General features: G+C 30.9%; 4 protein-coding genes across 8 annotated transcripts; 1 reads left to right on the top strand and 3 right to left on the bottom strand.

Moving 5' to 3' along the window:
- Positions 1-3,135: 3,135 nt before the first annotated feature.
- Positions 3,136-6,086, bottom strand: LOC140172959 (uncharacterized). Of its 2 annotated transcripts, none has more exons than XR_011865236.1 (4): positions 4,732-6,086; positions 4,534-4,641; positions 4,057-4,446; positions 3,136-3,430 (listed from the first exon to the last, which is right to left on the bottom strand). XR_011865236.1 is itself a non-coding variant. In XM_072202295.1 (4 exons), exons 1-4 carry the CDS (start codon positions 4,768-4,770, stop codon positions 3,379-3,381), a joined length of 576 nt encoding a protein of 191 aa, XP_072058396.1. In that variant the 5' UTR covers positions 4,771-5,399; the 3' UTR covers positions 3,136-3,378. The 2 variants fall into 2 exon arrangements, 1 of the variants encoding a protein (XP_072058396.1); XM_072202295.1 differs by having other exon boundaries at positions 3,136-3,417; positions 4,732-5,399.
- Positions 6,087-6,140: 54 nt separating this feature from the next.
- Positions 6,141-14,177, bottom strand: LOC112709983 (uncharacterized). Of its 4 annotated transcripts, none has more exons than XM_072202298.1 (7): positions 13,954-14,177; positions 11,638-11,900; positions 11,117-11,291; positions 10,330-10,515; positions 9,566-9,693; positions 7,654-7,717; positions 6,141-7,302 (listed from the first exon to the last, which is right to left on the bottom strand). In XM_072202298.1, exons 6-7 carry the CDS (start codon positions 7,659-7,661, stop codon positions 6,141-6,143), a joined length of 1,170 nt encoding a protein of 389 aa, XP_072058399.1. In that variant the 5' UTR covers positions 7,662-7,717; positions 9,566-9,693; positions 10,330-10,515; positions 11,117-11,291; positions 11,638-11,900; positions 13,954-14,177. The 4 variants fall into 4 exon arrangements, with proteins under 4 accessions (XP_072058399.1, XP_072058400.1, XP_072058397.1 ...); XM_072202299.1 differs by having other exon boundaries at positions 10,330-10,450; XM_072202296.1 differs by lacking the exon at positions 10,330-10,515.
- A 1,670-nt stretch (positions 14,178-15,847) lies between these two features.
- LOC140175414 (LRR receptor-like serine/threonine-protein kinase IOS1) lies at positions 15,848-17,876 on the top strand. The gene is made up of 3 exons (XM_072203765.1): positions 15,848-16,211; positions 17,337-17,472; positions 17,801-17,876. The coding sequence occupies exons 1-3, from the start codon at positions 15,848-15,850 to the stop codon at positions 17,874-17,876; spliced, it is 576 nt and encodes a 191-aa protein (XP_072059866.1).
- Positions 17,877-18,777: 901 nt separating this feature from the next.
- LOC112712859 (uncharacterized) lies at positions 18,778-20,815 on the bottom strand. Its single transcript, XM_025765746.2, has 4 exons — positions 20,559-20,815; positions 19,491-19,896; positions 19,234-19,400; positions 18,778-19,135 (listed from the first exon to the last, which is right to left on the bottom strand). The coding sequence occupies exons 2-3, from the start codon at positions 19,884-19,886 to the stop codon at positions 19,374-19,376; spliced, it is 423 nt and encodes a 140-aa protein (XP_025621531.1). The 5' UTR covers positions 19,887-19,896; positions 20,559-20,815; the 3' UTR covers positions 18,778-19,135; positions 19,234-19,373.
- Positions 20,816-20,819: the final 4 nt, after the last annotated feature.

The following is a 20,819-nucleotide window of genomic DNA, read 5'->3' as shown; positions in this document are numbered from 1 at the left end:
GAGAAAACAGTTTATATGTTAGTGACATATGTACGTGAGAAGAACTAACGGTGAATGAAAACTGACAAGACTAAGAGATGAGATGAAATAGCGTCTAATAAGAAGAACGTATCTTATATATTTCACTATATCACCTAAATGAAACCATATATAAAAAATATTTTTTTATTTTAATATAAATGTCCAAAACTAATAACTCATATATAACAATTAAAAATAATAGAAAGTTATGACATATGAACAACATTTCCTTTCTTTTTTTTTGGTAATTCCTTTTTATTTTTATCAACATGTGTTTTTTGGGTCAATTTTGTTTTTTTCAGTGAGGGAGGAAAAATTTTTTTTTTTGGTCGGTGGAGGGAGGATATTTTTTATATTCTTTCGTTAGGCCGATTAAGTTATGACATTCATTTGTTGATATCTAGCCCAGGCCCATCATATCATTACTTTTGGAATTCTCATATGATATCTAGAATTGTAAACATAAAAAAAATGATTATGTGGAAATGAAAAACATTCCAAACAAGGATTTGTCTACCATGGAGAAAAAATTTTATGGTTCTTTAACGATTCATTGACAAAATTCTAAATTTGTGCTAGTATTACAGTCGTACAAGAATTATGTGTGTTTATAGTGTAGTCCAAAATTTTTTTAATAATAAATTGATCCCTTATGATGATTCATTGATTTGTTGGCCTATATTTTTTATTGATAGTCCCTACGTTGTTATTGGAAGTCCGAAAAAAAATAGTATAGTTTCGATAAATGTTTTTTTATTTTGTTGTATTTATTTGCGAAATAATAATGAAATAAGTATGAAGAGAAGAGTAAAAATAAATTTGTTTTTAAAATTAGATATCACCCGTTTTTTATTGATGGTCTATATAGTTTTTTTCTTAGTTTGAAGGAGAATTATTTATTTATTTTTAAATATAACTTGAAGAAAATATATATAGAAATAACATGATAAAATTAATTAAATTAGTCTTTCTATAATTTTTTAATTATTTTATAGTTAATTTAAATTTTTTATATTACTTAATTTTATTAATTTTCATCTCATTTTTTACACCTTGAAAAGTAAAATTATCTTTACTATTATAGTATTTATGTTATTATATTGGAGTGAGATTCGAATAGAAGACTTGAAAAATGTTAGAGAATTTGACTAGCATTAGATGAGACTACTTTTTTTTTTAAACTAAAGATAGGAGACTCGAACCTAACCTGTAACCTCTTAATTGAGTATGGAGAGACTATGTCATTTGAGCTATTACTCATTCGCAGATGAGACTACTTCTTGTTATGTATTATTCTATCTTTTAAATATATTACATAACTATATATTATATTTTTTAATTTATATATATAATCTAAAATATTCAATTAAATATTATTTTTATATTTATTAATTTTTTATTTTATATCTACTTTTTAAATTAATTATTTTTAATGGTATAAAATTATTAAAATAAATATTAAATTGTATTAAACATCTATAAATTTAAAAAGTAAATATTTTATGATTAATGAAATTAATTTTGTTTACTTTTTATAGATGTTTAATAAAATTTAATATTTTATAAAAATATTAATTTTTTTATGTTTTCATCTTTTTAAACAAATATTTTTTAATTTCTTTATTTATACCTTTAAAAACTAAAAATAGAAAATAAACATTATTTTTTATTTTTTTAAATATAAATAAAAAATTTCAATAGTCGTAATATCATTCATAAATATATGGACTTTATAAAAAAATGGAAGAGAATATCATTATTTTATATGATTAAAAAAATGGTCACTCTTATGGCATATATATATATATATATATATATATATATAAAAGAATGGACATGACTAATATTTTTTTATTTAAAATATGAGAGTGAAAATGAGATTTTTAACTATATAAAATAATCTTATTCCGCAAGGGGAATGAAATCGATTACATAGATAAAATGATGAAACTATTAAATTATGTATGTCATGTATTATTTATACTAATTGATCTCTCTTGATCACATAATGCAAGTCTTCATAGGATTATATTTCATTTGGTCTACTATTCTCCTGATTAGATAGTTAGTGATCCTTTCTCTACATATTTATATCATCTAAAATGGAATATTATTCTATCGGTTTTTATAATTTTATTAAATTTTTAATTAATTTTTTATATATATATTTTTTTTAATTAAGTCTCTATACAAAGATTTTAGAGGTAAATATTAAATTAGTACTCGAAAAATTCTAACGCTGATAAAATAGTACTTAACTTTTGTTATTGATAAAATAGTTTCTAAAAAATTTTAAAATTTGACAAACATGTCCCCAAACTCATTAAAGCAAATCTCCAGCAAGCACAATGCTACTATAACCACCATATTTTAGTAACTTGGCAAACCATCATTCAAACCCTAATTCCTCTCTCTCCAACTCAAATTTTCCCTCCATCTCCCTCCCCATCGCAGCTCTCCCCCTACCCAACGCAACCTCCTCCCTCTTCCTCTCCATCGCAGTCTCCCTTTTTCTCTTCCGGACACTACAAGAAAAACACCCATTCAGGTACACTTGAAAAGTGTAGCCAAAAATGAAAAAAATGATGTCTTAGGAAAAGGCTACGCTTTTTAGGCTTCGGAGACACTTTTGTTGGCGATGCCTATACTAGTGTTGCCTATTCTCAAAGGCTATGCTTTTCTGTATCAAAGGCTACGCTTCTGGCCTTTGAGAATAGGGTACGCTTTTTAAGTGATGCTGTTCAGGACCAAAAGCTACGTTTTTCAGCACTAATGATTACCATAATTCTAAAGAATAGGCTACACTTTTGCATCACTTTTCAGCACTAATGATTACCATAATTCTAAAGAATAGGCTACACTTTTGCATCACTTTATAAATGTAACAAATAGTATGCCTATAGCTACTCTATATAAGTGTAGCCTTTTGTCCCTCATTTTTTTTAATTTCTGTTTATATATATATATATATATATATATAAATTTCTAACAATTTTTTTATCTAAAATCTAATATTTGAGAATATAATTATATATAATCCTGTATTTTTAATTAAATTAGTTAATTATTATAAAATAAAAATGAATACATATATAATAATACCATACAATAATCTTTAAATAATAAAAATTATACTGAAACAAAATATAATTATACAATGAAACAAAAATATTGGGATGATCATAATTTTGAGTATTCATACATCTCAAACTAGAATAAGTATACTCATATAATGCACTTAGAGTTTACTGCTAATAAACTAGGAAAAACCAAAATATTATATCATATAAATGTATCTTAGCTTCTAATAAAAGATATCATCATCAACCATACATCTTTTAATTTCCATCTTTGTCACTAAACCATCATGATCAGCATCTCAATCTTCACTCGCATCTTTAGAATTATCCTGCATAATTATATAGAAAAATAATTATAATTTGAAAAAGTACAACAAGAAAAAAGTAATTATTAACATATTAATAACATATACAATATCCGAGCGGCATAGGATAATTGAAACTACTCTTCTTTTCATTTCACCAAAAACATAAAATAAGAAACAAAACCATACTATGTTTGAATAAATAATTAAATAAACCAAAGTCTTTTGCTTTAAAATAACAATCATATTCAGGGAATACTATAAATCACCATAAAGAACATAACTAAAAAACGGAGTAACACGACTTCATACTAAATGGGAACTAAAATCAGAAACTCAAGTGCATTGTGCAAGTGACAAGCAGCGCATAATAGCATGAAAAAACAAAACCAGAAAAATCAGAAAAACCAGAAAAATTACAACTTCCACCCTGATAACAATAATAATAAAATTACATAACGAAAAAACAAAACCAAAAAGCCCAAATCACAGCTTTCATCTTCTTCAATTTCAGTTCAAATTAAAAAATTTGGCATCCTCCTAAGTTCTAACAAATAAAAATTTTAAACTTAACAGTAGATATTCAGAATCCTAATTAACAATTAACAATATATAAACAAATATTAGGGAATAAAAAAAACTGGTCATACCATATTTATGTTTGGAATATGTGTTGATCCATGAGCGCTATTTGCATCAATTGGAGAGTGTTGGGCATCTCGTAACAAAGCTTCAATTTCTTCCGGCCTCATTCCAGGTTCAGATCGCTGAACTAGTAACTTAATCATGTTTCGCAATCCATGAAGGTCAGCCTCTTGGTGCTGCTGTTTGGCTTTCATGTCTCCAAGTTCAGCCTTCAAAGATGTGACTTCCTCTTGGTGTTGTTGCTTGAGTTCAGAAATTTCTGCATGCTTTTTTAAGTCACTTCGTGTAACAGATCTTCCATAGCACCTAACCCGACCTGGTTGTTCTTTTCCAAATAAAGACTCAAAAGCTTCCTCATCTGTTTCACCAGCAGCTTGGCGGTTTTGGAATTCATCCTAATTAAAAGAAACATTTGAAATAGAATTAATTACCGTATCCTAAATTTGACTTATAATCATTAGTAATTCAATGAACTCTCATACAATTGCATCTTGTGTTTCCTGATCAATTTCCTTCCTTTTCCGACTTGTTCGAGTAGCAAGGAACATTTCAAACCTTTTTGGTTCCTCATTTGTTTCCTTTGTCGCGCGCTACAAAATAAAGCCTTAAATAAGTCAGTCTATAACAACATAACTAAAATTAACTAAACAAATCCCAGCACAAATATTAAATAAGTATACCAGAGCCATTCGTACTCTTCCGAAATTGATTGGCCCCATGCGATGTGGAAACAATTGTATAATACATACACATGGGCTTGAGAAGTTGATATGTCATCGAGATTAATTGGTTCTCCATTTCCCACGCCTAACGAACGACCTTTGTTAGAAAACAACTTTGAAGACAAAACTTCGTCGTCATTAGGATCATCATCATTCCGAGGTCGCTTATTAAGTCTTGTTCGCACACCTCCATGCAAGTATCTTGAGCAGAAAGTTAAGCACTCTTCAGCCTGATATGCCTCTGCAATAGAACCTTCGGGGCGACTTTTGTTGCGTACATACGACTTTAATGTACACATGTACCTTTCTGGAGGATACATCCAACGAAACTGTACCGGACCACCCAATCTCACCTCATTTGCTAAATGAATGGGAAGATGAACCATTATGTCAAAAAAACTAGGGGGAAAGATCCTCTCAAGGTGGCATAATGTTTCCACAATCTCTAACTCCAGTCGATCTATCTCTTCCAGTGTGATTAACTTTTTGCATAAGCAACGAAAAAAGGAACTTAGTCGAATCAACGGAATGGCCACGTGATCAGGAATGATGCTTTTAATCGGTACTGGTAGTAAGTAGTGTAACAAAAAATGAGCATCATGGGTCTTATACCCAGAAATTTTTCTTTCTCCTAGATGTACACACCGTGATATATTCGAAGCACTACCATCAGGTAGTTTTGTTGTCTTCAAAACACCACAAAAAATTGACTTCTCTGCAGCAGTCATAGAAAAGCATGCCTTTGCCAACTTTGTTCTCTTGCCATTATTCACCTCCTTTGGTTGAAGATTTTTCCAGATCCCCAAATCTTTTAAGTCATATCGAGCATTCAGATGATCCTTTGTCTTGCCTGGGATATCCAAAAGGATTCCAATTATACTGTCAAGTATGTTCTTCTCTATGTGCATGACATCTAAGTTGTGACGCAGTGGGTTCTTGTGCCAGTAAGGCAATTCAAAGAAAATTGATCTTTTTTTCCAATTCCATAAGAAACTATTTGATGTACTTTGCTTCTTCCCGAAAACATTCTCAACATTTTGTAGCATCTCAAAAATTTCCGTTCCTTCTATAACAGGTGGAGGGGGTCTTAATTCTTGCTTCCCATTAAAAGACCTTGTATTGGTTCTCCATGGATGATCCATGGGTAAAAAGACACGATGGTCCATATAAACTGTCTTCCGACTATGTTTTAGTTGTAAAGAAGAGGTATTTTTGTTGCAACAAGGGCAAGCCAATTTTCCCTTTGTACTCCACCCAGACAACATAGCATACGCAGGAAAATCATTGATTGTCCACAAAAGAGCTGCTCGCATTTGAAAATTCTCATTCTTTGATGCATCATAAGTTTCCACCCCTATTTCCCACAACTACTTCAAGTCTTCTATCAATGGTTGTAGATACACGTCAATATCTTTGCCAGGTGATTGTGGCCCAGGAATAAGCAAAGAAAGCATACAATATTCAGGTTTCATGCACATCCACGGGGGCAAGTTGTATACCATCAACATTACGGGCCACGTGCTCCATGAAATATTCATGCTACGAAATGGGTTGAACCCATCACTTGACAAGCCTAGTCTAATATTGCGTGATTCTTTTGCAAAATCTTCATTCATTTCATCAAAGTTCTTCCATGCCAGGCCATCAGCAGGATGCTTTAACGTCCCATCTTTAACGCGCTCCTCATCATGCCACCTCAGACTAGCTGCCGTTTTTGAGCACATAAATAATCTCTGAAGTCTTGGAATTATAGGAAAGTATCTCAGCGTCTTTGCAGGAATAGGACGACCTTTCTTGTGAGGTTGGTTCTCGCTATTATCACTAGAATTTTCAGTATATCGAGATGTTCCACACACACGACATTGTGTTTCATCCTTTAGTTCTTTCCTATACAGGAGGCAATCATTAGGACAAGCATCGATTTTTTTATAATCCAGACCTAAATCTCTTATCATAGCCTTCGTCTTATGGAAAGATGGAGGTATGTTAATTTCAGGCATTGCCTCTTTCAATAGCTCTAGAAGGGAAGTGAAGGAGGCATTGCTCCAACCGTGCAAACACTTTAACAAGTACAGGCGGATGGTAAAAGATAATGTAGAAAATTTCTTGCAGCCCGGGTATAACTCTTGACTTGCCCCATCTATTAAATTATAAAACTTTTTAGCCTCTTCATTTGGACCTACAGTAACACCCTCAGCATGATCTCCAAATGCATCATTAAGCAGTCCTTCGATGTCATCACGTGCACCTTCATCATCCGTGTCATCATCAACCACCATTGGGATTGTCCATTCCCCGTGATTAATCCATGTTCTATATCCCTTAACAAACCCGTCGGCTACTAAATGGTCAAATACCACATCTCTTCTATACCACTCAATGTTACAACACCTCTTACAAGGACATTGAATTTGTTGTCTATCCGGTTCTCCCTCAGAGTATGCAAATTCTAAGAAACTAATAACACCATTGATATACTCTTCGCTATACCTCGGTAGATCCATCCAATCCTTTGGCATATCACAAAACCTAATCGATAATTATTAAATTTTTTTAGAGGAAAATTTATAAGGGGTCGCAAAGTGAAGATAACAAGAATAGAGGAGGAAGGGTGTTATGAAATATAAGGGGCATGGGCTATGAAACGGACTTTCATAGCTTTGTAGTTAGCTTAGGAAATAGTTCCTAGTCTTAGAAGTAATTCTCTAAATATTTTACTAGAAACTCGCTGAAGCAAAACAAATTAAGGAAAACAAAGAATTTATAGTACATAAATAATAAGTTAAATTGTAAATTCATAACTAATAAAGCAATCAAGGTGGAGCTACACATGAATTAATAGCATAATAATAAAGTGAAAAGAAAAAGTATGCATTGTACCTTGCCATGACACGATCAACGTTTTGACAAAATCCACTTGGGAGCTTTAACCAAAAACTTTAATCTGTTTGTTACCAAGTAAAATTCTAAGAGATTAGACTATAATCATATTTAGTCTAGATTTATTTTCATAAATTCTAAACTGATATAATTAAAATGAAAGGAAAAAAAATAAAAAAAAACTCAATTCAGGTCAGTAACTTATTTGGAAAATAAAAGCAATCTGATAACTGCCCAAAATTCAAATCTAAAGCATGAGTAACTGAGTAACTGAAAATAAAAGGAAGAAATCTTGCTTTTCAGAATTCAATTCAGGTCGGTAACTTATTTGGAAAATAATAGGACATACACAAATCAAAGTGAAATGTCAGGAAAAAAGCTAAAAATCATAGATACTGCTACATCACACATCTCAAGTGGTTTTTCATAATAATTTTATGTCCAAGAGCAACAAGAATAAAAGGAGAATTTTAAGGGGGAAAAATTAAATAAAATACAAAAGGAATTGCAGCAAAAGGAAGCAAATCCAAATGATAGAGAGAGCACCCAAAAAAGAAAAGGATAGAATAGATGTAAAGTGGAATTAAAATTCTGCCTATAAAAGCAGATTAGGGGAAGGGGTTAATTATAACTATAGAAGCAGCAGGGTAGGGGGTGACTCATGGGCGTCGGGAAAGGGGTCAATTAGGGAGTCCACAAATGGCATGGGATTGTGTGTGTGTAAGGCCCAAATGAAGGTGAAAAAGTAATTAATATTGGCATCCAGAGACGAGAAATTAAAGAAGGTGAAACTACTTTATGAGATATTTATTAAACTTATTTGAATGGCATTACTTATCATTCTAAATTCAATAACCTATTGACTATTGTAGCTCAAATCTGGAACAAGAAAATGATCAAACAGTTGGATTAAAAAAATTTTAATTTGTAGAGTATCTATTCTCAAGCAATCTGATAACAGCCCAAAATTCAAATCCAAAGCATGAATCTCACAAGGAAAAAGGAAGAAGAATCCAAAGTAGAAAAAATCAACAAGTTTTGAAGTAATGCACAAATCAAATAGAGTCCATACTCTGGTTTTTTCTTCAGAACATCAACTATAACATAGTATAATTTCTCAAGTGATAAAATATTCTAAAGAGTTGAAGTCACAATTCAAAAACAACTAATTGAAGACAAACAGAATAATTAAATTATTATTATAATATATTAGTACTAATATTATGAAGAACAAGGTGACCCACAATAATCATCATTAACCTACCCCAGTTCGTGCACCTTAGTTAGAAGATTATAATTTTAATATCTTATACATGTGCATAAATTGTTTTACATACACTAGAATTAATACATTAATTATAATGATTAAATTTAAATTACAACACCCGGTTTTTTAGTTTTAGAAACTACTATTAATATTATTATCGTAAAATAAAAATGATCATATTTTACTTAAAATAATTATTTTAATTTAAAACTTCTTTATTTGCTCTACAGAAAGAGGATATAATTTCATATTCCAATAACAAGCACATGATAATTTTCTTTTTTCACTATCATCATAATATACATTGAAGCTGCTGGAACTATAGCTTCCACACCGACATTTTTTTTTTTTGAATAAAAATTAATTAGGCGAATAGTGTTTTTCCTTTTGCATTGCTTGGTGTAAAAGTCACCACCATATTTAAATGTGAACCCAAATAGTATTATACATTGAATACTCTCATGTTGATATCTTTGTATAAAATAGCATTATAAATTGATACGATTATGTTAAGTCACTAAAATCAGCCACTAAAATTAATGATCAGTATAAAATATATGTTAAAATTTAAGTTTTAAATCTTAATTTAAAAAATATAAAATTAAAAATAAATTATTTTTTTATATTTTTTAAAATGAAACGTACCTTTGTGGGTGCTGGGTGAAGAGAAATTCTTGCTCTTGTTATAACTCCAAATTGTCCTAAGCCTCCAAGAACCGCGTGAAATAACTCTGAATTCTTTTGCTTAGAACATGTTATTAAATCTCCCTTTCCTAAAAAGAAACCACGCACAAATTCATTAATTAATTAAATAATATGGAAAAACTTGAACTCATAATCATGTAATTCTGATATCACTAACATGAAATTCTGAAAGTAACTGATAGTGTTTGAGCTAAGAACAGAATTTGAACTCATGAGAAAGAATTCAAATATTTGACAGAAAGGAAAAGATTATGAAAAAGAAAATATTAGAAAACTGTATTGGATATTCATTGTTATCTATCACACAAGTATATAGAAGAGCTATTTATATATACTCCTCAAGTTAACAAAAATAACAAAAAGTAGTTTCTAATAATAGATAATTACTCTAACTATTATAACTAGTTTTTTTCACTCATACTTTAATTTCTTTACATTTTGGACATTGGTTCTAATTTAGTACTAGTTATTTTATATTGACATGCATGGAAAATAATGATAATGCAGGTTCAGAATCTTATAGAGAGATGCTTGCTATTTCATATGAGTCAAGATCAGTGCATAAAAGGCACTAGCTGAACATGCAGGAATCAAGCCACTTGTTACACTTACAGGTCCATATTATATAAACCTTATTATTATTATTAATGAGTTTTCAATTTCATCACTATGTATTTATTTAAACTTGTGCTCACGTCACATGCCTTTTGAAGGAAGCAACCAAACTAAGCTCTGCAAGTCAAACATGAACAGCATGAGCTTCAGCATCAATTTGCTTCTTCAATGAGCAAGTCCTCAAAATGCTCCAACAATCAAAGACCAACACTAAACCCACAGCTATGAATTATGATGAAAGCAGAGAAAACTTTCCAGAAAATACTTTGATTCAACTGGAAAACAAGAAGAAATAAGTACATAGTGCAGAGAATCATAGAATGCAGCGCGTGCATATTTTCGCCATTTCAAAAATTAGAATGAAATGCAACAAATTAACTGACCAAATGGATGAGTAATCAAATCCCAAGTAAATCTATTATTAACTTGTGTACCAAACAAAATAAGCTTAATTTTCAAAATGAACTTTCCTCATAAATCATAGAAAAGAAAACCTCATTGGCGAAAAAGCTTCATTAAAGCCTAATATTCTGTAATTAGGCTGTTTAAATATGAACTCAATTATTTATTACAATGCAAATTCAAACAGTAATTTATTAATCAACAACCAACATTCAATCATTCTGGTCCTAAATGCTCACCGTTCACCTATTGAATATAGAAAAAAGTTAAATCATGAAATTACACACTGAAGCAAGCAATGAAACACATTATAAATTTGAATAGCGAGTCCTAAAGAGATTTTGCACTTTCACTTCAAAGTTCAAACATAGAGAAACGTAATCGCAAAAGTGAAATAATATAAAGAGAAGCTCCATTGTTGAATCCAATCATAGGCTACAGAAAAAAGAAAAAGAGAATGCGCATAAGAGTTACCTGCTACAACGGATTACTTGCTGCGGTGGCGTCAATGGAGTCAATGAGTGCAAATGTTATAGCTCATTCAGCTCACCTTTCTTCTTCGTCTTCTACTTCTCTACTCCTTGTCCTCTTTCATTCTTTACATTCTTCACACCAGTTCTGTTTCTGGCTAACCAAGAAACCGTTCAAACTGCAAGAACTCTGTTAGAAACAGGAAGCTAAAAACAGGAAGCTAAAAACAGAAAAACGGAAGCCAACTTATTCATTGAGAAATCACAGAAACAAAAGCTTATTAACGCTGCATTTGGATTCAGTCTCAGAAACAAAAATACAGAGAAAATAGACAAGCTGTATATTAAATCACAGTTCACAAACCCTAAAATACCACACATCTTCATCAACAACAGCATGCATGTTATCAAATTACAGTTCACAAACCCATATTTTGAGAGATTAAAAGCCCCAAATTAAAACCCCTAAAATAGGAACCCTAAGCCACTGATCAATTTCAGAAGCAAATAGAAATCAATACATACCTATTCAATGATGTGAGCACAGCAAAGACGATGATGAGAAGCACGGAGATGACGATGGTGAGAGCGGCGCAGCAACGATGGTGAGGGCTGCACAGCGATGATGGTGAGGGCGGCACAGCTTCAATCAGTGCAAGCGATGGCGAAGAGGAGTGACGACGGTCAATGTGGATACGTGCAGGTGAGCCGTGAATGGGAGGAGACGACTCTGAATGGCGAGAGTGAGAGGGTTTTACGAGGATGAAGGTGAGTGTATGTAATTCATCCTATACAAAATTTGAAAGGAAAAAAAAACTCAATACAAATCCATTTGAGCTACTAGTTTTATGTTTTTCAAACTGGTTCTTTTTTTTACACTGGAAAACTGGTCCTTTAAGGATTAAGTTTAACCTTTTTTTCATCATTTACAAATTCTTCTTTTTTAATACTTTTTTTTTTACATACAATCCTTTTATATTATCTTACTTGTTATCGAATGTTTTTAATACCAAAAGTAGGTGGTATAGAAGAGAGATGTACAAAAAAATGTTGTATATATCATTCCTCGCTATATAATGTTGGTGATTGTTATAATATCTAAAATTTAGTGCTTAATTTATTAAAAATAAAAAATTAATATTTAATTTAAAATTATTAAAAAATGAATTTTAAATATTAAATATTTAATTTAAAAAATAAGTTTTATAAATTAGACTAAAATTAGAGACAAGATAATTGACCACGTGATGTCTTACAAAGTATATTAAATATTACTGAAACATAAAAAATGTACGAGTAACTAGTAACTCATCAGTTTGCTTTCAGGAAAAAAATGAAAAAATTTACTAAGTGTTAAGTTTTTTGCTCTAGATACATTAGGCATCACTTTTAAAATGCACCCAAAACTTAACAAATAGGCTACCCTTTAAAAGCGTCTCTTTTGATACGAAAAGTGAACCTATTGATATCAACCTACGGCTATGCTTTATAAGTGATTTCTATAATACCCAAGACTACGCTTTTTAAATGATGCCGCATTTGTGTATCCTTTTCTCTTATAAAAAGGCAACACGGGAAAAAGCGTAGCCTATTCTATGAATAGGCTACGCTTTTCAAATGTAGCCTAAAAAAAGTGTGGCTGAATGGGTATTTTTCTTGTAGTGAGCAAGACAGAAATGAAACTAAATTAAATAGACAAATTATTTTTTCAATGAATAAAAATTAAAGAGTAACTAATTATGAAAGAGAAAAAGAACATGAATATATGATTACATGAAATGAAATGAGGAAACAATTGAACTGATAAGAAGAAATTGTGATAGATGAGTGATTGTTGAAAGAGAAAAGAGAGTGAATAGCAGTATAAGCAGCATTATAATTGAGCCTTAGGTTAAGCAAACCCATGATGTTGTTTCCAGAATTCAAGAGAAAGAGGAGATTCCACTAAGATTACACAATAACTCAACAACACATCACTAATCAATAATCATAACATTCAAAATCAATAATCAGTAAATTAGAATCACAAGTTTAAAAATAATCTTAATTCTTGATCTAATATTAATAATTTATTTTAATCTAAAAATGCTATTGTAGGACAAAATCCGTACCTATGTAATACTGTATCATCATGCAACTAACACATAAAAACAATTGAGAAGAAGATGGAGAAATCAAGTTTATATATGAGATAATCATAGTTGTGAATTGTGATAATAATGATATATATATGCAGATTAACCATGTTCTTAACCTAAAGCAGGAGTCACAACACAATTAAAAACAGATATGAAATTAAAAACAGCCATAACATAATGAAAAATAACAAGTTAGGAGCCATTAGCAATTAAAAACAGGAGCCACAACACAATAATTAACCATGTTCTTAACCTAAAGCATGAGCCACAACACAATTAAAAACAAATATGAAACACAATTAAAATAACCTACAACATTCAACAATATTACAACAAACAAATTAGGAGCCATCTGCAACTGGTAAACTAGTAAAACACTATCAGAGCCATCGATCAATTAGCCAATTACAAAATAGCAAAACACTAAAACAGAGTAACAATTACTGTATTAGATGTTCTGGACTTTGGTTGATACAAATGACATAACAGAGTAAGTTTCCTGCATTAGTAACCAATCCATACATACAAATTTCCACAGCAATCAAAACTATACATACAAAGAAGACCGAAGAACGAAGACTGAAGACCAAAGAAGAAGAACTGAAGAACCAAACTTCAAGCCAAGACCCAAGATGAATTGAAGAATTATGGAACAAAAATTGAAGAAGAAGTTCAGAGAAGATGAAGATGAGGAGTCACTCACCTGGGTTCGAGAGGCCAGCGAAGACGAAGAGGATCTACCGAGTGACTGGATTCCGGACACGGGGAAGAGGAAGAAGCGACGATACTGAGGACCTCGCGACAGCGGTGGCGCTGACGACCTGAGAACCGCGGCGACAATGGAGGGCTACTGGGCTAGGGTACTTATTCCTTTGCTTCAGAGGGCTAGGGTTTACCGTTCACGAGTGGAGTGAGACTGAGATGAATGAATGGGGGAAGAAGGGAGGGGGTGGTTCATGAGTGGGTCCGGGTCGGGTTCAATTTTTTTTTTAAAACCAATTAAAAAACGGCGTCGTTTTAGAGTAACCGGCCAATCATCGGTCCGGCTCAACCGGCCGATTTTTGACCGGTTCACCGATTTTCCGATAGTTTTCTCTCCAGCCGTTATTGGAGAAGGACCGGACCACTTGCATTGCCGGTTCATGGTTGAACCGGTCAGTCCGGTCTAATTTTCAGAACCTTGATTAAAACCCTCAAATTTACAATTGTGACTCAAGTTTGCCCCTGTTATCATCTCCGTCACTAAAATGCTGATTTAGCGCAATTACATGACATGATGGACATTACTTAAACGACGGTGCATTAGTTTCGCGCCTAAACCCTTTGGAAACCACGTAGTGTAAGGATTTTCTTGATATTTTGCAACTTATGATTGTCGTAGTGGAAAAAAAGAGAGTTTTAACCCACAAAAAACTGAAACGACATTGTTTCCAAAGGGTTTGGGTGCGAAATCAATGCACTGTTGTTTAAGTAGTATCCACCGTGTCATGCAATTGCGTCAGATAAGCATTTTGGTGACAGAGATTATCGCAGGGGCAAGACGGAGCCACAATTACAAATTTGAGGGTTTTAACGAAATTGTGGGAGTTATTTTAAGTATCGTACTAAATTTCAGGAGCCAAATTAAAATTTAACATGTAATTAATAATTATTAATTTTGTATTTTTTAAAAAATAAAATTTAAATAATCACTAATTAATAAAATTAATTAGTATGATGTATAATTTAAAAATACTTGTTGGTTAGTACCTTATTGATTATCTAATAAAATTACAAAAAATATTTATTTTATTTTATAAAATTACGTAATTAGATAAACACATAAATTTACTTCATATTTATTGTGCATCAAAAATTATTATTATTAAGTTAAATTAATCAATTGATTTTTATAATTTTATTAAATTTATAATTAAATCTCTATATTTTAAAAACTTTCAATTGAGTTTATATTATTTTAATTTCTGTAGTTAAGATCTAGTTATATCAAAAAATTAGAATTAATCGAATAAAATAAAAGAAAACATTTAGATTTAGGAATTTAGTAGTGTAGGTACTTTTAATTTGAATTTTTTTATTAATTTTAATATTTTTAATACGATAAAGTTAAATTATAAAATTAAAAATAGAGTCCTGTTAGAAAGATAATAGCTTATTTGTACAATGTGTACAATGGCTATGAGTTATGAAATGAACATCTCTTATATTATCTAGATCTAAAGATTTAATACTATGTTATAATACCACTCATCTCAAAAGTTTCAGCTAATAGAAAAAAATAACAGTAATGGTTATATCTCTAATACTCTCTAAACCTCTATTGTACACATTATACAAATATTCTATTGTGTCCTCATACTTTCCCTTAAAAATAATCTAAAGAACTATAAAAAACTTTAAATGATAAAAACTTAACCACAAATTCCTATAACTATAGAAACTAACAGGACTTGTTATTATTATTAGGTACAGAGATGATGTTTATGACCGGATTTGGAGGTATGATCGTGACGTAGCTAGATACTTGGCGAAGCTTGGTATTAGATGATAACTCGACGGCCATTGATGTTGATGCTTATAAGTTACCATCCCAAGTAATGAAAACTGCTGCGCAATCACTGAATATGTCGCATCCCTTAGAATTGGGCCTCTCCACTTTGTTAATAGAGCTTGATGACGCTACAGAGTATTATGTGTACTTCCACTTTGGGGAAATTCAGAAACTCACGGCTGGGAGAAAAAGATTAATTAACATAGCCCTTAATTCGCAAAGCATACACTCACAACCCTTGGTTCTTGAATACCTGAAACCAGTTACTGTTGGTTCTTCATACACAGCACAAGTTAGTGCTACTTTTAGTATTAGTGCAGCGTTAGGATCGGAAGCTCCTCCTATCCTCAACGCCTTTGAGGTCTATAAGTTGATCACGCAAATCGATTCTCCAACTGACCCAAGAGATGGTATGTATGTAATTATTTTAATTTGTTGTTTTTTTCTTTTATTATTTGGTAACTATTGTGATAACAAAAATTATATTTACACACTAAAATTAACTATTAAAATTAGTTATTATATATTTAATTTATTTATAGTATATATTTTGTATTTTAATATATATGTTATTGAGAAATATTAGAGATATCAAAATTTATTAGTTTTGACAATGAACTAATTATTAATGTTTAAAAGTATGACATGAAATATGTTGTTGAATTATTAAATTAAAAAAATTAAAATAAAAAATTATATTAATAATTAAGTGATGATAAAAAATAATAAATTTTAATAATTTTTTAATATTTATTTTATTTTATATTGCTAATTGATTTTAGTATATACATAATATAATTGTTACATTAATATTAAATGTTTTAGGTTTTTATAGATAAATATGTGAGTTATTTTAGTGGTTAAATTTTGGTATATCATATTGATGAACAAAAAGTATAAATTCTTCCATGTTAATTATATTTTTTCATATATAAATAAAAGTCTATATAAACTATGGGGTAGAATTATTTTAATTAACACATTCATTTAAAATTTTTAAATGACTTTTACTTTTTCTGCGGTTAGAATAAATGAATATTTGGATGAGCATGTTAAACAATACATTAATTTATGTATATAAATTTAATTCTAATACACTTATTGACATTGTAAAATAAATTTTTTATGTATATTCAATTACATAATGTTACATCACTAAAAATAATTATTTTATATATTAATCGCGTGAATGGTCATTTAAAGGAAGTAAAGAACAAATATAATTAAATGACTAGTTGGGCTATAAAATATTTTACACTATTAATATATTAAAATTAATAACTATATTATATATACATCAAAATCAGCTACTAAAATTAACTACTAGTATAAAATACATATTGAAATATAAATACGCATTAAAAATAAATTAAACCACACATATATTTATATATAAATATATTAGTGGCTGATTTTAGTGTACGAATAACATTTTTGTAAAACTAAACTAAATAATTTATAACTTGGGTTTTAAGGAAGGTTTAAGAAATTGTTTAACTTAATTAATTAGCATGGTGAATTGTGTTTATTATTAGTTGGTGGTATGAAGGACATCAAAAGTGCGTACCAGATATCTAGGTTAAGTTGGCAAGGAGATCCATGTCTTCCAGATCAATTTGCATGGGAGGGTCTCACTTGCAACTATCAAACCAATCCAAGGATCACGTCATTGTAAGTACTAATAAGCTAATATTAATGTCAAATTAATTAAGCCATTGCTTGATTGTATGCACCATCATCATCGTCATGTTCATTTTTATCTTGCAATTTATTTCAACTTAAATGTATGGGTTGGTTGCCGAATTATATTATGAATTATAATATAGGAATCTGAGCTCAAGCAAACTGAGAGGGAAGATAAATTCATCATTCTCATGTCTCACGGAACTAGAATACTTGTAAGCAGTGATAACCTATAATCGTGGCTGATTAATGTTGTGTTAATAAGTTGAAGTATGCCACTTATTTTTACCAATAAATTTATGTGTTCATGTTTCAGGGATTTATCTAATAACGAGTTGGAAGGATCTCTGCCTGAATTTTTGGGAGATCTGTCAAAGTTAAAAGTTCTGTAAGTTCAACTAAAATCTTAATTTTTTATTTAACTTTGCCAGTTTTATGGTGATTATGCTTTTATATTAACAATCAATTAATAATATTCTTTAAATTAAAACCGACCACTATGATAAAAGAGTCTAGTTGCGGCAGAAATAATACAAATATCCAACTACAAGAATAATATAAAAACATTCACAACACAATATGGTAGCAACTGTAAATAAGCAAACATAGCAAGTAAAACAATAATAAAAATACCGAAATTTTAATGTGAAAAATCTCCAATTATGAGAGGTAAAAATTACGAATCATCAAGACCAATAAAATAGTTCTACTATAATCAAATGAGGTACAAGAGAGTCTCAAACAAAACATAAATAATGCATATAACCAGTCAAAACACTAAAGTACCAAAACTTATAAATGAGAAGAAAGAAGATGCATGAAAAATATCCAAAAAAAAGCATAATTGCTGTTCGTTTCCAATTTCTCCCACTGCAGATCTTCAATCAACATCTTTACCGTCCAGAATAAAGAATAAGATGAGAGAAACACGCAGTTTAAATTTCAAGAAGCCGATCCAATGGTGAACAAATAAGAAACTACTATTTGAAATTTACTGCTTTGCATAAAAACAAAAATTCTATTTTTCCTCTTCTCCCTCACTTTGGTGGCTATACTCTCTACCTCTCAATGACCCTAAAAATCTGATTAGAGTTGTGGTACAATGAGTGCAAAGAGACACCCAAAAATTAGACTTAGTCCTCACAAAAAGAAAAAGAATGTTCAACACATGATGATATCAAGCATAGTTATCAGAACCGAACCGGTAATCAATCCGGTCATATGACCGGATTACCGGATCACTGGTTCAACCGGTGGGTCACTAATTCACCCGATTAACTCGGTCATAACTAAAAAAATATAAAATTATATTAATAAAATTAAAATAATGTCTTAAAACTTAAAATGTGAGTCTTACAAACATTAATAATCAAATATCAAGTCTTAAACATAACTAATAATCTAAAAGAAGAGTTAATAAACTTGTTTCTAGTATAAAATATGTTCTCAATTTAAATCAACAAGAGCAAGTTAAAGATAACACAATCATTAAATCAAGTCCAAGGGGTGAGCCCAAAGTCCACATCAACATCTTCACAGGGTAAATTAGGAGCTTGATCAACATTTTCTTCATTTTGATTTGTATCCATATCTTCCATAGCATTGTTACTTGGTCCATCATTATCTTGGTCATCTTCCAAATTTAATTGATCTACATTTGTGTATTTTTGACAAATCATGAAATCAATATCAAGAATAATTCGTAATAGTAACTGACAATTAAAATATTCAAGCAATTGAAGAATTTACCAAGATCATCCAAAGTTGGTTGAATGGACATATTTGTCAAATCATTTTGTAGAGCATCAACCTCTTCAGCAGTTAAAAACGGCGATGAATCTTCCAATATCCAATCCGAATGGTCATCAAATGTATCAAAACAAATTGGATCATAACTTTGCTTTCTCATTTGATTCCTATGTTATCAAGTTATGTAATTACTAAACTAAAGATTAAATTTTAATGAACAATGCTTTTTAAAATTAGATAAATAATATAGAAGATACCTTTGTTATAGCCTCAATATCATCACATGCTCCATAACTTTCTGCATAATTTTCTTGAGTTTTCCTTTTCTTATTCATAAATTCTTCAATATTTTGCCCAAATTGATGAGCAACAGCAGGTGGAACCTTTTTGCACTTCTCAACATCTCCTTCTTTTCCAGCCAAGTGATACTTAAATCGATTAATCCCACCTCCCCTAACAGGTTTGTCACAATATATGCACATCATAGTAATTTTCCCTGTTTTTTCCACAATTTGTTTACAATGACTCCAAGCTGGATCAGTCTTTCCTCTATTATTATAAACTCTTTTAGTGGTAAGATCAGGGGTAGGAGTTGCTGATGATGCTTGTTCATGAGATGGTGGCATTTCTGATGGTGTTTGAGATGAAGCCATATTTAAAATTCTAGCAAAGAAACCAAAAATATTTTCATCAACAAAGGATTTGCTTAAATCAGTTTTTAAGAAACACAACAACCACTACCATTTCACCAAAGTTCCCTGATTCAACTAACAGCAACTCTAAACAAATCAACAATAAACAACAACAGCTCTAAAAAAACCACAGTAAAATACAATAGCAATTAGCAGCAACCAGCAACTAAAAAACTATATACTAAATTACCAACACAGCAACCAGCAACAGCAACAGGGAGAATACAGCAACCAGCAACAATTCAACAGATTTTAACCAGCAACATTACAACAGATTTTAACTAATATACTAACCAGCAACCAGCAATAATACAATTCAAGAACAATTTTAACTAAAATTCAAGAACAAATTTAACCAATATATCAACCAGATTTTAACTAATATACCAATTCAAGAACAGATTTTAACTAATACCAACCAGCAACAATACAATTCAAGAACAATTTTAACTAAAATTCAAGAACAAATTAAACTAATATATCAACCAGATCTTAACTAATATACCAATTCAAGAACAGATTTTAACTAATACCATTCAGCAACCCGTAACAATACAATTCAAGAACAATTTTAACTAATATATCAACAGATTCCATAACAATAGTCAATAGGTCAATAGCAGAGGCACTGACCTGAGGGAGCACAAGCTCTGAGCTTTTTGACGACCAGGTGAGGCGCCGAGAAAGGACAGAAGCAAAAGCAGTGAAGTAGAAGCACAAGAAGCACAACCCACAAACGACCAATATAGCAACGAACACGGCGAGGTGAGGGGAGAAGCAGTGACGGCCGGGAGAAGGAACGACGCCGCGGAGAGTGACGACGAGGGTGACGGAGAGACGAGGTTGGCTGAGGGGGTATCGGCGGTGACTGATGAGGCCGATTGATGAACTCAG

This window comes from Arachis hypogaea, chromosome 9 (genome assembly GCF_003086295.3).
Source record: "Arachis hypogaea cultivar Tifrunner chromosome 9, arahy.Tifrunner.gnm2.J5K5, whole genome shotgun sequence".
Lineage (NCBI taxonomy): Eukaryota > Viridiplantae > Streptophyta > Magnoliopsida > Fabales > Fabaceae > Arachis > Arachis hypogaea.
The sequence above is the reverse complement of the archived record's forward strand: the minus strand, read 5'-3'. Positions and strand labels throughout refer to the sequence as shown.